We start from the raw sequence: 14,295 nt of genomic DNA, 5'->3' as shown, positions 1-14,295 counted from the left end.
AGCACTCAGATAAAAACCAAGCATATTTTGTTTGTATACTTTATAAGCTCTATAAGTACTCTGCAGAATGCCAGGCCTTCCTCAATCTCTCAATCTCTGTCTCTCCAAATTCTTGTCCATGAATACTGCTTACTTCCTAGCAAAAATGTCCTTCACTTGTGTCCTGTCATCCAACTTCATCCTCCCTCCCCCTCCCCTCCCCTCTTCCTTCTTTTTCCCTTCCTCATCTTCTACTCCTCCCTCAAGCCCTTTCTTCTGAAACACCATGTACTGACAGAAATGAGAGCCTTCTAATTGCAAAATCTGATAGATACTTTCCAGGATCGAGCTCATTTGGTCTCTACCACTTATTTTGTAAGTACTGAAGCTTTCGGCTTCCATCATCCCTCTCCTCTAACTTCTGAAATTTCTCCCTGTCTGCAATGTTATCAGTTGAAGTAATTTTTTTCTCCATCTGTCAATGAGTGGTTATACCCTTTAAATGTCCATGTTCAGGCCTCTGTCCGCATCCTTTCCTCCTCAGGATCCCCTACATTCCTATGGCCCCATCTATCTTACATACATGAATGACATTCCTAGCTATGTCTCAGTCGGAATCTCTGTAAGTTTCACATGCTTATCTCAGGACCTGTCTAGACAAATGAGATAATCGTGAGCTAAATTCTTCCTTGTCAGTCTCAAATCAAGGTCTCCTGCCAGATCCATTATCTTAGTTCATTTAATCTTCCTATCATGTTGTCATCAAGACCAAATCCAATAGTCATACTTGACTTTTCAAATCTTTCACCTCACTGAAAAAAATGGATCATACAGTATTGATCTGTCCATTACACACGAGGAAATTTGGGGAGGTTGCATTTTATATGAAGTTTGGGGTTACTATTACATTTCAGTAAGTAAATTGCAATTATACCAATACCTTCAAGAAAGTGTTTCAAGTATTAATTGTAGGGAATTAGAAGCTTAGTGTGGTCAACCCAGGAAAGAAATAGCTTCTTTTATTAGGGGTAAAAGAAGGAAAATGCCTTTTGTTCTCTTATTGCCATGGCAAGGGTTGAGCCTTGTTTCCTGCTAGTTACCCATCTGGCCCTGAAATTCTAAGGCTCTGCCTCACTTTAGCCCACTTAGGATGACTCATTTTCTCCTTGAAATAATATAGAGAGATTTTCTTCCTGAAACAGCCCAGATACATTTTTCTCTGCAAGTCTGTGATTCAGCCTGCTTTCTGTTTTCTGAAGTTTTGTTAATATTCACCCAGATTTGACAATCACAAAGGGCTAGTTAAAGGAGAATGTAAGCAATTTGAATATAGTTACCTTCTAATTCTTTTGTTATCATCAGGCATATCGATTTCTGGGTTGAGTTGGTAATTAAGGAGTTCTGTACCAAAGAGATCATATTCTAAATAGCATCCACACTGAGCAAACTCCAGCAGCTCCTTCTTGTCGAAGATAGATCTAGAGATAATGAGACAGATAAACTGTGATTATTAAGAGAGTACTTTTTCCAGATAGGGTGGTGCATGCCTGAAATACTTAAACTTGTAAGCTGGACTTCAAGACCTGCCTCAGCTACACTGAAAGGCCTGTCTCAAAAGAATCAAAAATTAAAAAAAAATAGGGGGGGCGGAATTCACCATATTTACATATTAGAAGTTTTAAATGCATCGTGTACGTATGTGGTTAAACTAAACTAAAAGAAATTTTGAGCTGGCAACCTTCCTTTGACCCACTACTTACCCTCTGTAGCATTTAGTCTTCTAATCACTGTGCAAATAAACATCTCATTCTGTGGCCAGTGCACCATGATCAACCACCCCTTCCAGTCTTCTCCTCAATCCCTGTACCTCATGTCCCATTTTCCATTATGTTCCTTGAGTATTATATTATGACTCTACATACCTTCATTCCCTTCTCCATCCATCTAGTCTCCCACGAGAACTTTCCATTCAAGCTACATGATAGTTTTCTGATATTCATTTTGTCAAACTGTCTTAATTGTTCAAAGGATAGCAGGGAGTAAAGCCTCTGAGTTGGCACTTGTGATACGACGACAAAATAGTAGGCTTAGACTGTTACCAGAAACAAGGGGATTTGCCTAACCTAAAGGGCTTTCCACTTCAAAGTGCTTCGGAGACTTGTTTCAAGTATGTTGCCATTACTCAGACATAATTTCCTATCTTTCCTCCATACTTGCCTCTTGAAGATGTTTCAGACTCTTTTGACAAATTTTAATGGGTTAAATTTTCATCCTCTAAAGACTGCTGTGATCTGTAGAAACTATCAAAGGATATTTGTCATCTATCAGGTCTAGTGAAATAGGTGAGTAATACTCTTCTGGATGAAACAGGAAGTTCACTGTAAGGCAGGTAGGTGATTTTCTTGTGAAGATTTAAAAAACTTTCCAAAAATTAATTCCAAAGTCTATGTGTAATATCAAATCTTTCTTTAAAAAATGGTCGGGGGGCCTGGAGTTTGGCCTAGTGGTAGAGTGCTCGCCTACCATGCACGAAGACCCAGGTTCAATTCCTCACTACCACATACATAGAAAAAAATCATATTAAGTGAAGTAAGCCAGACTCAAAGGAACATAGGCCCAATAGTCTCCTTCATTTGTCATAATCAGTAGGAACCTTGGGCTCTCCTAGCAGAGATTCACAATAGAACAAAATCTAGATACATAAGGCCATATAGTATGACGCTAAATGTAAGGACCTCCAGGATATAGAAACAAAAGCCATATAATGAGTGATTGTTGTCCTTGATGTACTATGTTATCTCTCATCTCTTTTACTGTCCCTTGGTTATTTCATATTGTTACAATACTTCACCTTGTTATCTGATATATTTTATATATGCTTAATTGGTTGTTGGAAATAGGAGAGGGAAGGGGGGAAATCAAGTTGTGAGGGGGGAGAGCGGGAAGGAAATGGGAAACAGGACATGAGAAAGGGTATCAATATTTGTGAAGTAATGTACCTTCTATCTGATGAATATATTGTAATTAATAGAAGGACCTTCTATTAATTACAATAAAAATATATGAAAAAATATTTTAAAAAAAGAAAAAGCCAGAAATGGTGCTGTGGCTCAAGTGGCAGCATGCTAGCCTTAAGGAAAAAGCTCACGGACAGTGTTCAGGCCCTGAGTTCAAGCCCTAGGATTGGCAAAAAAATAAAAAATGGTTGGGTATTTATACATACAGACAGATATATATCCATATGTATCTGTGTATGTGCTTAAATGTATGTGTTTCAAATAAAGCTTGTTATTTTATAGTAACTTTTATGGATCTATTTTCATTCAGAGGTATCACACTAAAACTCTCATGGTTCTAGGGTGTAATTATTAGATGATTGGGAAAGAAAGAATGTAAAATTTTTCACATTAATATACTTACAGACAGATAGGAGGATAGAATGGAAATTAAGAACAGATTGTTTCAAGAAATATAGGTTATAGCAACTAAAGAGGGAAATGTACTCAGAGAGCCCCCAAATGCCATTATAGACAATGAATCACATAAAGAAATAAGGAAGACTGGGACTTGCCAAAAAAAAATGTCATGGGGAAGTTTGTTCTCCATTAGTATTGTCCTCCAGTAGATATGGAGTGCAGGGAATTAAGGGTCTAGAGACAGGAAGTGATTGCCTGGGACCCAAAAGTGGCCCGAGAAGGGTTGAGTGTTAGACAATCATTGCCGTAGTAGGCTTTTATCACACTGATATTCTATTTCTTTGGCAACTTCTGGGGTGAAAGCGCTATTATATATGTCTCTAAATCTGCCGCTAAGAGGTCAGAAGTATTTTCAAAGCCCTTCTCCCAAACCATGGGAGGACCAATTAAGATTCTGTGTGTCACAGGTACAAGAAGAGTCTGCCTTCCCTGTGATGTTTCCTGGGAGTTCACTATTGACTTTCACTCTGAGTTATCATATTATGGCTGGCTCCTTTTCGACGGTTCACCAGCTTCATGTAACTTATATTTCATGATATTGTTTTAGGAAGCTATGAAAAGAAATCCTTCCTCTAAAATGTGTATTAGTTCTGTGCTATCTTCTATTAATACTATTTTTTTTTCATCTTACCATGGAGACCATCTTGGGTTTCCAAAATTAATAGACTAAAAGAATATGTGTTTTTAATATAGTGAACATATTCAGTTTTCCCCCAAGAATCATACTTAAAAACAAAATATATACAATTAAAATGACATAAAAGAGAGATGTTTAGTATTATCTTAATTTAGTCTCCTTGAGTGTTAATTCAATTTCTTAGTTACCTACTATGGGCAAGGTACTAAGACTAAGGTGGAAGGAAACCAGAAAGGTCAGTTTCCTTCTCGTTGGCAAAATATCCGAAGAAATAGTTTAAAAGAAGGTTTTAGAGGATTCAGCCTGTGGTCAACAGGTCTAATTACTCTGAACCAGAGGTAAAGCTGAGTGGATATGCAGCAAAGCTGTTCACTTTCTGGCAGCTGGGAAGCTGAGAGAGGAGGAAGAAACTATACCCATCTCATGACCTAGAACCTGCAATTTGGCCCCACCCATTCATTTATGAGCTTAAAGTGGACTTATTTAGTTGACTAGTTAGCTCCCTCATGTCCAACCATTTATTAATTGCTCCATCACCAAAAGATGAGGCTTCAACTTATAAGCCCCCTTTTTGAGACATTTTACACCCAAATCCTAACAGAGGGGTGTAATAGCCTTTGATCTTTTAGTACATAGCTTTTGATCTTGTCATCCTTATAAAAATTAACATGAAGAAAGCAGATCATCCCATTGCACGGATGAGAAAAAGGTTCTCAAGTGAAAGCAACTCAGTTTTTAAGTAGAGAAGTTGTGAAGACACCCAAATTCCTTTTGTGTTCGGAAGCCATGTTCTTGGGACAAGTCCTTTCCATGATGAGAGGCTCTCCCACTCCCACTAGAAGCCCTCCAATTTCATTTTGTGGCCAGTAACTCTATGAAGAAGTCACCATAACAATAACACCTAGGGTCACCCTGCTTCCTGCATGTCTAACAAGGTGACTTACCTACAAGAAACTGACATTCAGCTGGATGACTTCCATGGACTGTCAACGTGCTGCTGAAATTTTATTTATGCAAGTGATTATTTTCCACTTGGAGAGAGGATTGACCCTGAATGTCAGTATGGCTCCACAGAAAAACAGACTCTGCTTGGTGTCCTTCAGATAAAGATTAAACAGAGGTCTCACCCCTAGCAGCCATGAATGACCTCATAGAACTTCACATAAAAGTAGAAGTGTTAACCTCATCTGGCTTCCTCATTCCATATTCTCTACCTATGAATAATTTGGTCTTTCTTTACTCCAATTTTATCCAGGTTTTTAGGTATTTTTCTCTTGTTTCCCTAACAGTCAGAGAGGTGACTGTGACACTTTCAGTGTGGTTACTACATTGCCCAATGAAAAAAGTCCATATTTATGATGGCTGTCTTTTATGAAATAGCCTTGGAATTTTCAGGACAAAAATGAGACTTTTAAAAAATGAGACTTGTATTTATTATTCCTGTGATATAATTTCTTCTGCATATTTTATTACTTCTGCTCCTTCAACTAATACATTTGCACTACATATAATATAGGATAAATTGATACAATTTTAAAAGGCACAGACATAAATTTAGGAAAAATTATATTCTTTCCAGTCATGACAATGACATTTGTAGTGGCCTGCCTATCTTCACTTTCAGGATCTCCTTATCATTTATCTAGTGTTTTAAGGCTGAAACTAAAACACAAGGCAGTTGGTTTCTCAGTTTCTATTATATCTTAGATCTACCTATAGGCTCAGGGGTTTAGTTTAATGTCAAAGTCCACTGTGAGTGGGATTAAAAATATCCATAAGAAGTGAAAATTTAGACAAGGATCTCTGAGCTCTCTAGACACAAAGAAATAAGGAGCAGAGCAAAGGCTGTGTTTTGTGTGTATGATCAAGATGATTACAACATCTACCATTTGAGTTTGGTAGTTTCACAAGACTCTCAGAACACTTGATTTAATTCCCTCCATTTAAGAGCACCCTTATGAATTAGTTCAGTAAACATCTACTGCCCCCCACCGTCTTGTGAGGTCTTCTGTGTTTTCAGTATAAATATATATAAGAAATGTCAGCTGGTCTCTCTAGAAACTTAATGCCTGGGGAGGAAGATATATTTAAAGCAGTAATTAGAAATAAACATATTAAAAGTCTCTGTTATAAATGAAAAATATTATGAGACATTAATGGATGAAGTGAATTGAGTTGAAGTATTCTACTCATATACATATTTATTTTTTGGCTCAGATGTGGGGTGAGGGACAGACAATCCAGAGGGAGGAACATTTGTTGGAAGTCTCTGAAGTGGGGCTTACTGCTCTTAAATGGATGGCTGCAGTTTATCAAGAGTAAAATACACAAGGAAAGAAATACTCTCAATCCATCCACCTATCCATCATCAATCCATCCATTATCCACCATTCATCCAGGAAGAAATTGTTGACCACGTTACAATGGAACATAAGCCAGCACACAAAGACAACCGATGCCGACATTTCAGAAAGTTTACCATCTTCTAGGGAAAAAGGGATATAGAAATAAAGAATTGCCTTATAGTATCTGTCAAATATAATAATAACAATAGCACTTCTAGGCACTTGGTTGCCAAGAGAAAAAGATAAACATCGCAGCTCGGTTACAAAAAGCTTTGGTTTAAGGACAGCTTTGGTGAGTCACATATTGAAGAAAGATTCTTCCAAGTTAAAATGGATGAGGATAGCAGAGGAAGAAGATAGTGTGAGAAGCACATAAGATCATTGAAAACAGGACACTCAAAGACAAAGTCAGTGTGGCTTTAACCACATATTGTGTGTGGCTTCTTCTAAAGAATAATGAGAATCACTGGACAAGAAACAAAGAACTAGAACACTAAGAGGTTTGGCTTTTGTGCCTTAGGGAAAGAGATTCCACTAAATGCTTTTAAGTCACAGGGCAGGAATGTTAACAAACTTATACTTGGAAAGATAAATCTGCTATGTTGTGGAAGCCAAATTCTAGAAGAAATCGGAAGGAGACCTACAATGATTCCAGTGACAAATATGGGCCTGTATTCCAGTAAGAAGAGTGGAGTGGACAAGAAAAGTTGAATTTAGAGATCTCAATGATATGGACATGTTTTCCAAATTGGGCTGTAGAAGAGGGATGAATTTAGGCTAATGTTTAGGGTGAACAGTACCGTTATAAACTATGGTAGAAAAAGCAGCAACAGATGGAGAAAAAACTATGAAACATTTAGCAGAAGGACAGGGATGGAAGATGAGGTGTCTTGGACAATTGATTAGCACTATGACTTGTTTGAGGAAATTGATACACTCTGCTATATGACACCAATAACATAGAAGGAGTAGGTTCTGAAACTCACAGTAAACTGGTGCAATTATGTCACATATTAATATCACTGTACAAATAATCTAAAGCCTGCACTTTTTGGTACAAGACATGGAACTCAGAACCCTAACTTATTAGGCAAGTGCTTCGCCTCATGAGTAATACCTTGAGGTCTTTTGCTTTTAGTTTGCATCAAAACATGGAGAAATACATAAAAGAAGACACTCGAAGATTGGAAACTGTGCATGTTCATGGATGGGTAGAAATAATACGGAGAAAAGTTATATTACTGACAGCTTACGAATTCCGTGCAATCTCCAATGTTATGTTAAAATTTCCATGTTATTGTTCACAGAAAGGGGGGCGCTGAGTCTTAAATCCTTAGAGAAGCACCAAAAGACCTCAAATAGTCAAAGAACCAGTCAGCAAAAAGAACATTACCGGAGGTATCAGCAGACCTTACTACAAATGAGAATACAAAGCCATAGGAAAAAAACCCAACGTGATAATAGCACAAAAACATGCCTATGAAACATAGAAAGGTGACCACAGAAACCCCCTACATTGGGGAAAAAGAGTTTCTTCAGAAGGATCCTGGACTAACTTTGTTAGGGTTAAACTTTGATCATGATCATCCTGTCTCTGCTTCTTGCGTACCAGGGACCACAGAATATAACATCACATTCAACAAGCATGGATTTTTAAGTGATATACTGCCCAGCTATTCCAACACTTTGTCTGATGCTATTACCATTATGCTTCACTGTAGTTTGTCAGCCATTTGAGACTGAGTTTCTGGTCTTAAAGGCTGGATCCAAGAAAGCCATCTCTGCCTGGTTCACTTAGCTAATTCAGAGTCTGCAGAGCACATGGAGAAGCATAAACATATTCCTCACTAAAGCATTTACTCCTAATAATGTAGTTTTAAAAATGCAGTACAAGCCGGGCCCAGTGGCTCACACCTGTAATCCTAGCTACTCGGAGGCTGAGGTCTGAGGATCGTGTTTAAAAGCCAGGCTGGGCACTAAAGACTGTGGGACTCTTATCTCCAATTAATCACTAGAAAATGGGAAGTGGGGCTGTGGCTCAAGGGGTAGGGCAGTAGCCTTGAACTGAAGAGCTCATGGACAGTGCCCAGGCCCTGAGTTCAAGCCTCATGACCCACAAAAACAATTGCAGTACAAATTCAATAGTAAAGATATACTCATACATACAATTGACTTACAAAAGACGGTACATTTTAATGAATGAGCATCATAAGCATATTTTTCCAAAAAAGCAATTCCAAAAAATTCTTGGTATTCTTTCCCTAAATTTCTCAATTTAAAACAAATGCAAATGGAGTGCTGGTGGCTCATGCCAGCAATTCCAGCTACTCAGGAGACTGAAATCTGAGGATCGAGGTTCAAAGCCAGCCAGGGCACAAAAAATCCGTATGACTCTTACCTCCAATTAACCACCAGAAAATCAGAAGTGGCGCTGTACCTCCAGTGGTAGAGCACTGCTAGCTTTGAGTTGATGAGCTCGAGGACAGTGACCAGGCCCCGAGTTCAAACCCCACGATTGATCAAAGAAAAAAAAACCAACAACAACAAAAACCAAAAAAAAAACCCCAATACTAAAACAAAACAAATGGACACTTGAACAGAAAGAATTACACAGGATTCTTTATTTCATGAAAGCTATTCAACAGCTACTTAAAAATTTTACTAATTTAGCTGGGAACACTCATCTAAAAACCTGAAGTTAATTTTAAAATAAAAAGACATTAACAAATAAAGTATTATAACTTATAATTATACAAAGTCATTTTGAATATCAAAGCCAAGCACTTGGGAGGAAAGATCTTGAGTTTGATATCAGTGTGGACAATAAAGCAAGATCTGGTCTCAATATTAACATGATTTAGAAACTGGCTACTTTACTTCAAGATTAAAGATGAAAAAACATTTTGGGGGACCTTGAGTATTGAACCCAAAGCCTTGCCCATGCTAAGTGTAGACTGTTCCTGCATACCAGTGAGATGGATTTCTACCAATTGACAGATTTCAATTAATTTTAGTCAATTAAGAAAAAATTTAAATGTCACAAATCATATGTGGAATAAACATTGCCAACAAATTTAAAAACACAATTTGCTATTTCAATGAAATGCTCACCAAAAAATGTCAGTTCCACTTAAACACAAGATATCAATTAGAATGGGATGTGCGGATAAACGTGTATGGCTATACACCAACATATTTTAAAGATTTAGCTTACGTTTTTATGGGATTCATTTTGCATTAAAGTGTTGATTTTATATAATTATTGCAACTGCAATATTAGAGATATGTGGGAATAAAAAAGTATGATATAATTCAAAACACTGTCATCTGTATTTTAATAAAGATCTCCCTCCTCTCAGGCTTTTCAGTTCTTACTACACCAGGTCCCATTTGATGGGAATGCTGTCACATGTTTAATATTATGGCTTAACTATAGGTTTAAGAAAAAGGAACAGATGGCCCCAAGAGAGACCCTTCCTTAAATTAAACCCAAATCAGAAAGTAACTCAAGACTGAAAAGTGTAACTAAAATATATTTATTTCATAGCTTATTCATCCCAGGAAGAAGTTTCTACCACATGAACTTTCCAGCTGTCACACAACGCCGAAGGGGTTGTGTTTTTCCTGTAAGGCAATCCACAGTTCAGGGAATGATGGTATTGAGGATAGTGAAGATAAATCTCATAGACATGGCAATCCTATTTGTTAAAATGTCACATTTCATGTGAATGGTGTCAGCATCCTGAAAAATTGCTGTAGAAAAAAATCACTAGTGAAAGGTTTTGGTACTGAATAGAACACATGACAAGTGCCTTCGTGTGCCATGATCCTGGCAGGTCTTATCCCGTATTCCTGCTCACTTTGGGATATTCAACCAATAACATTTACCATCATTATGTGATTGCATTTTATTGGGCACCATCTAGGGATATAAAGTTTTTCTCCACTCATTTCAGTTTGTAAAATGTTTCTCTGGATTTCTTTCTTCTCTGTCTCTGTTTGTCTTCATTTCCTCTCTCTTCCTCTGTCTCTCCATCTGTCTCTGTCTCTCTAGACTAGTCTTTATGTGAATAGAAAATACCTAGGGTAAGCAATAATATTGAAACATGAATAGCACTTTAAGTTAACCCTAGAGTTTTCCTTAGCCTCTTAACATATGGATACAGTAGACAAACTTGGAGGCTTAAGTAACTTACTGAAGGCAGCAGGTAAATCTTATTGCTACAACTTGGACCCACCCAGACAACCTGACTTGAGTATCTTCCTCCAGGAATACCTAGTCTATGCCCTATTCATAAGGAAAAATAAAGGTGTTGCTAAATGACATCACATAATTTCAACCTAAAATTTCCAGGTTTGTGTTCATGTGCATTTTTATATAAAATTTATCATCCCAATTCATATAGACATATAAGTAGACAATGATGTAAAAAACAAAACCAGAGAAGTCTTTTCTTCATCACACATACACTCATATTAGACCAGGCCCCAGATGTTTCTGATATTACACACCACCTGGAAATATGCATACAGTATTAACAGTGGTACAATTATTATAAACAATGAAATGGTGCAAAGCCTTGGGTAGCATAGCCCAAACAAGAACACAAAGGGCGGGTTGCTATTTTCCAATCAATGTGCATGTGGACTTTGGATGGTTCTTACTGTCAAGGGCAGACCCCAGTGATGTCCCATAGGGTTAAATTCGCAGCAGTCAAATCGCTCTTCCACAAGCCCCTGTTTCTTTAGGGGAACAGATGGTGAGGGGAGGTCCTGGACACAGAAGCATATTTATCTTGTCAAGTTGTTATCGCCTGGTAAATGACCTTAAGCAGGTCACAAATGGTCACATGACAACAATGTGGTTCAGAAATCTCCAAAGGTGAAGGCCATTCATGAACTCTCTCTTCTCAGCATCCCAATTACCCCCTTGAGGATAACCATGCAGGAAGCTATTATGGTGTGTGTGTGTGTGTGTGTGTGTGTGTGTGTGTGTGTGTGTGTGTGTGCTCGAACACATGAAAATCTTATATGACTTCAGAAAACAGTGAACTGCCTCAGTATGATTATGGGCATGATGAAATACCTTGTTCTCAAAACAACAGAAAACCACCTTTGAAAGGGAAAAATAAGCAGAGTTTTTGGTGGCTGATGTTGAGGCTGTATAGCCTTCCTGTTCCAAAGGGTTAATGGGGTTGAGTGGCCACCCCTCAACTTATCTTCACTGCAGCCTGAGGCTTCAGAACCTTCTCCTCTGCACCCGAAAAAGGCAGGGAGGGAAGAATCAAGTTCTTTTTGTTCTGTTCTGAGTGCTTCTAAAGACCATGTTTTCAGACTGCTCTTCTTTTTGTGTGTCCTTTTCTTTTGGTTGCAGGAAACACATGGTCCTTGGATGTGTTGTGGTCCTCAGTAAAACAGAGTTGAAGTCCCTTCCCATTCAGCACAAGTCCAGTTCTGTGCACATCCCAGCAGAGCACAGCCAGCCTGTGAAAGGACGACCTCATCAAACCCCAGCCTGGCAACTGGCTTCCTGTGAAGAGTCACTTCAAAAGGCCAATGCCGCCTGCGTCTGCCTCCCTTATTATTTTCCTGTTAACGTTATTCAGTGTGTTTTCTCAAATGCCTCGCTTTTTTGAAAATCATTATTCCTGGTTGCCTCCCTATAGAAATGGTATGTCCATGAATTTCTTTCTTTCAGGCACTGGAATCCCACAGCATTTATTGTTTAGGTGTAGAATGAGAGGCTGCTCTAGCAATGGTCTCAGGATTTTCTAGTGTGATTTAAGTTTGTCTATATGAGGTCAACCATTCTATTCCCTCCTAACTCATCGTAAAGAGCTATGTTGAACTGGTTGAAAATCTTTATCATTTTAAAGGAAAAATATGCGTATACAACATAATATATATGTTATATTTACCCAAAATACGTATGAGTAGCATACTAGAAAATAAACACTTAAGCTTTATATATGGCTTCTTTTTTATGAGCCAGGAAATATTACTGTGGTAAGAGTAAGGCTTGTTTCACCATTTACAATGAAAATTTATTTTCTAATTCTGCAAATGTTATTTCCTAACTTACATTTCTAAGTGTAAACAGATAGTGGTACAAATATTTTTTTAAAGATGTGTCTTATCCCAGTTTCAAGCAATATGGCACCCTAACTGTTCACAGAAAATCTTTCCAGAGTGCTTGTAAAATACTGAATAAACTTGAAGAGAAAAATCCTCTTTAGTCTTTTCTACATTTCTATGACACTTGATTAGTCGCATGAAGGGTTTTTTGTGACATGTCTATATACAAATGCAATGCACCTGGAGTAGACTCACTCCTGTCATCGCTCTTCCTCAACTAGCTTCAACAAGCTTCCCTGTCAACATATACATAACATATTTTGATTACATCCGCCTTCTGCCATCCCACTATCCCCACCCGCTGGATAGAACCGGGTTTACATTCTTGCCCCGCCCCCTTTTTTTAAGTGCATGTCAATGATTCCAGGGGCTTTTACCATGGTATTTCATATATGCATATACATATGTCATTTGTAATCAGATTAACCCTTCACTTGCTCTCCCTTTCCCCATCCCCACTAATTCTGTTTATAACAATTTTCAATAAGTCTCATTTTTCTACCTTCATTCATTAGGTATTGTTTCTCTAACATTTGCTTCCCCCCTATTTCCTCAAGCAGTCCCATAATTATAGACATATTACATGAGACATATTTTATATATGTATATACATACATGTAAATAGATGTATATATATAAACTGTGTGGGCTTATGTATTAGTTTATCTTTTATGTCAGAAATGTACATGAAATGGGGGGAGGGAAATGGGAACAAAACAATGTTTAAGAAGTAATGTTTGTGAAGTAATGTACCTTCTCTCTGGTGAATATAATGTAACCCTTCTATTAGTAACAATAAAAATATATTAAAGAAAAAAAGAAATGTACATGAAAGAAAACGTGATCTTTGTCCTCCTGAATCTGGCTTATGTAGCTTAATAAAATGCTCTCTCTTTCATCCATTTCCATATAAATGACATAATTTAATTGTTATATATGACTGCTTTTCATTCTTTATGCTTAAGATTGGCTATTTCTTGCTATTTTTATTTTGCCACAATTTAAAATATGAAAATCTTTAAATATAAAGTAGTGTGAGCTTAGTAATGTCCCCAGTGACTCCCCAAAACAAACAAATGAGAGCCAGAAAATACAGCAAAGAAAAGGAAAAGAAAAGGAGGACAAAGAGGAAGAGAATGAGGAGAAGGATAATAAAGAGAATATGAAAGAAAGAGAATCCAATTCACCTCTCATGATAAGTTCCAAGAATTCTGAGCTATGCTCATAATAAAATGCTTTATGCTTTTAGCATAAAGCATAAAGGAAGTAAACTTACATGAATGTTTCTTTTGGAGTCATTCAAGAACAAATAATAACAAGGTAAATAATGATCAAATTCAGATGTATCAATTATAAGCTAAACTTTTTAAAAAAAGATTGAGTTAAAAACATATTGAAGGAAAGATAAATGATCAAATTTAACCATGCAGATTTGAAAGATAAGTAAAACATAATAAGTAAATGATAAGATGACATAGTCATATTACAAATCAAAGAGGCAGAACAATGGATTGATTCTGGGGGAAAGGGAATAAATAGGATAATAAAAGTACGTAAATAGCAGCTCAAGGGTGCAAGTGGCTGAACTTATGAGAGAGATATTAATGGAGATGAAGGACAGGTGGGATTGTTCTTGGTACATCGGACTGGAACTCATGAAGGAAATACTGAACAGGCAATGTTTGGAGAAACAATGGCTGAGGCGTTTCAGAAACAATGAAAG

General features: G+C 37.4%; 1 protein-coding gene across 2 annotated transcripts in view; it reads right to left on the bottom strand.

The window, feature by feature from the left end:
• Nucleotides 1–14,295, bottom strand: part of Pter (phosphotriesterase related) — a 60,555-nt gene that overhangs the window by 5,279 nt on the left and 40,981 nt on the right. Inside the window, exon 4 of one of the 2 annotated variants that reach the window (XM_090318953.1) lies at nucleotides 1,317–1,457. In XM_090318953.1, the coding sequence (XP_090175079.1) occupies nucleotides 1,317–1,457 (141 nt within the window). Of the gene's footprint in view, nucleotides 1–1,316; nucleotides 1,458–11,665; nucleotides 11,922–14,295 lie in introns of those variants that run through there. The other variant, XM_090318954.1, reaches the window with a different exon arrangement.

The sequence above is a fragment of the Megascapheus bottae genome, chromosome 26, assembly GCF_031878675.1.
Source record: "Megascapheus bottae isolate mThoBot1 chromosome 26, mThoBot2.hap1, whole genome shotgun sequence".
Lineage (NCBI taxonomy): Eukaryota > Metazoa > Chordata > Mammalia > Rodentia > Geomyidae > Megascapheus > Megascapheus bottae.
The sequence above is the reverse complement of the archived record's forward strand: the minus strand, read 5'-3'. Positions and strand labels throughout refer to the sequence as shown.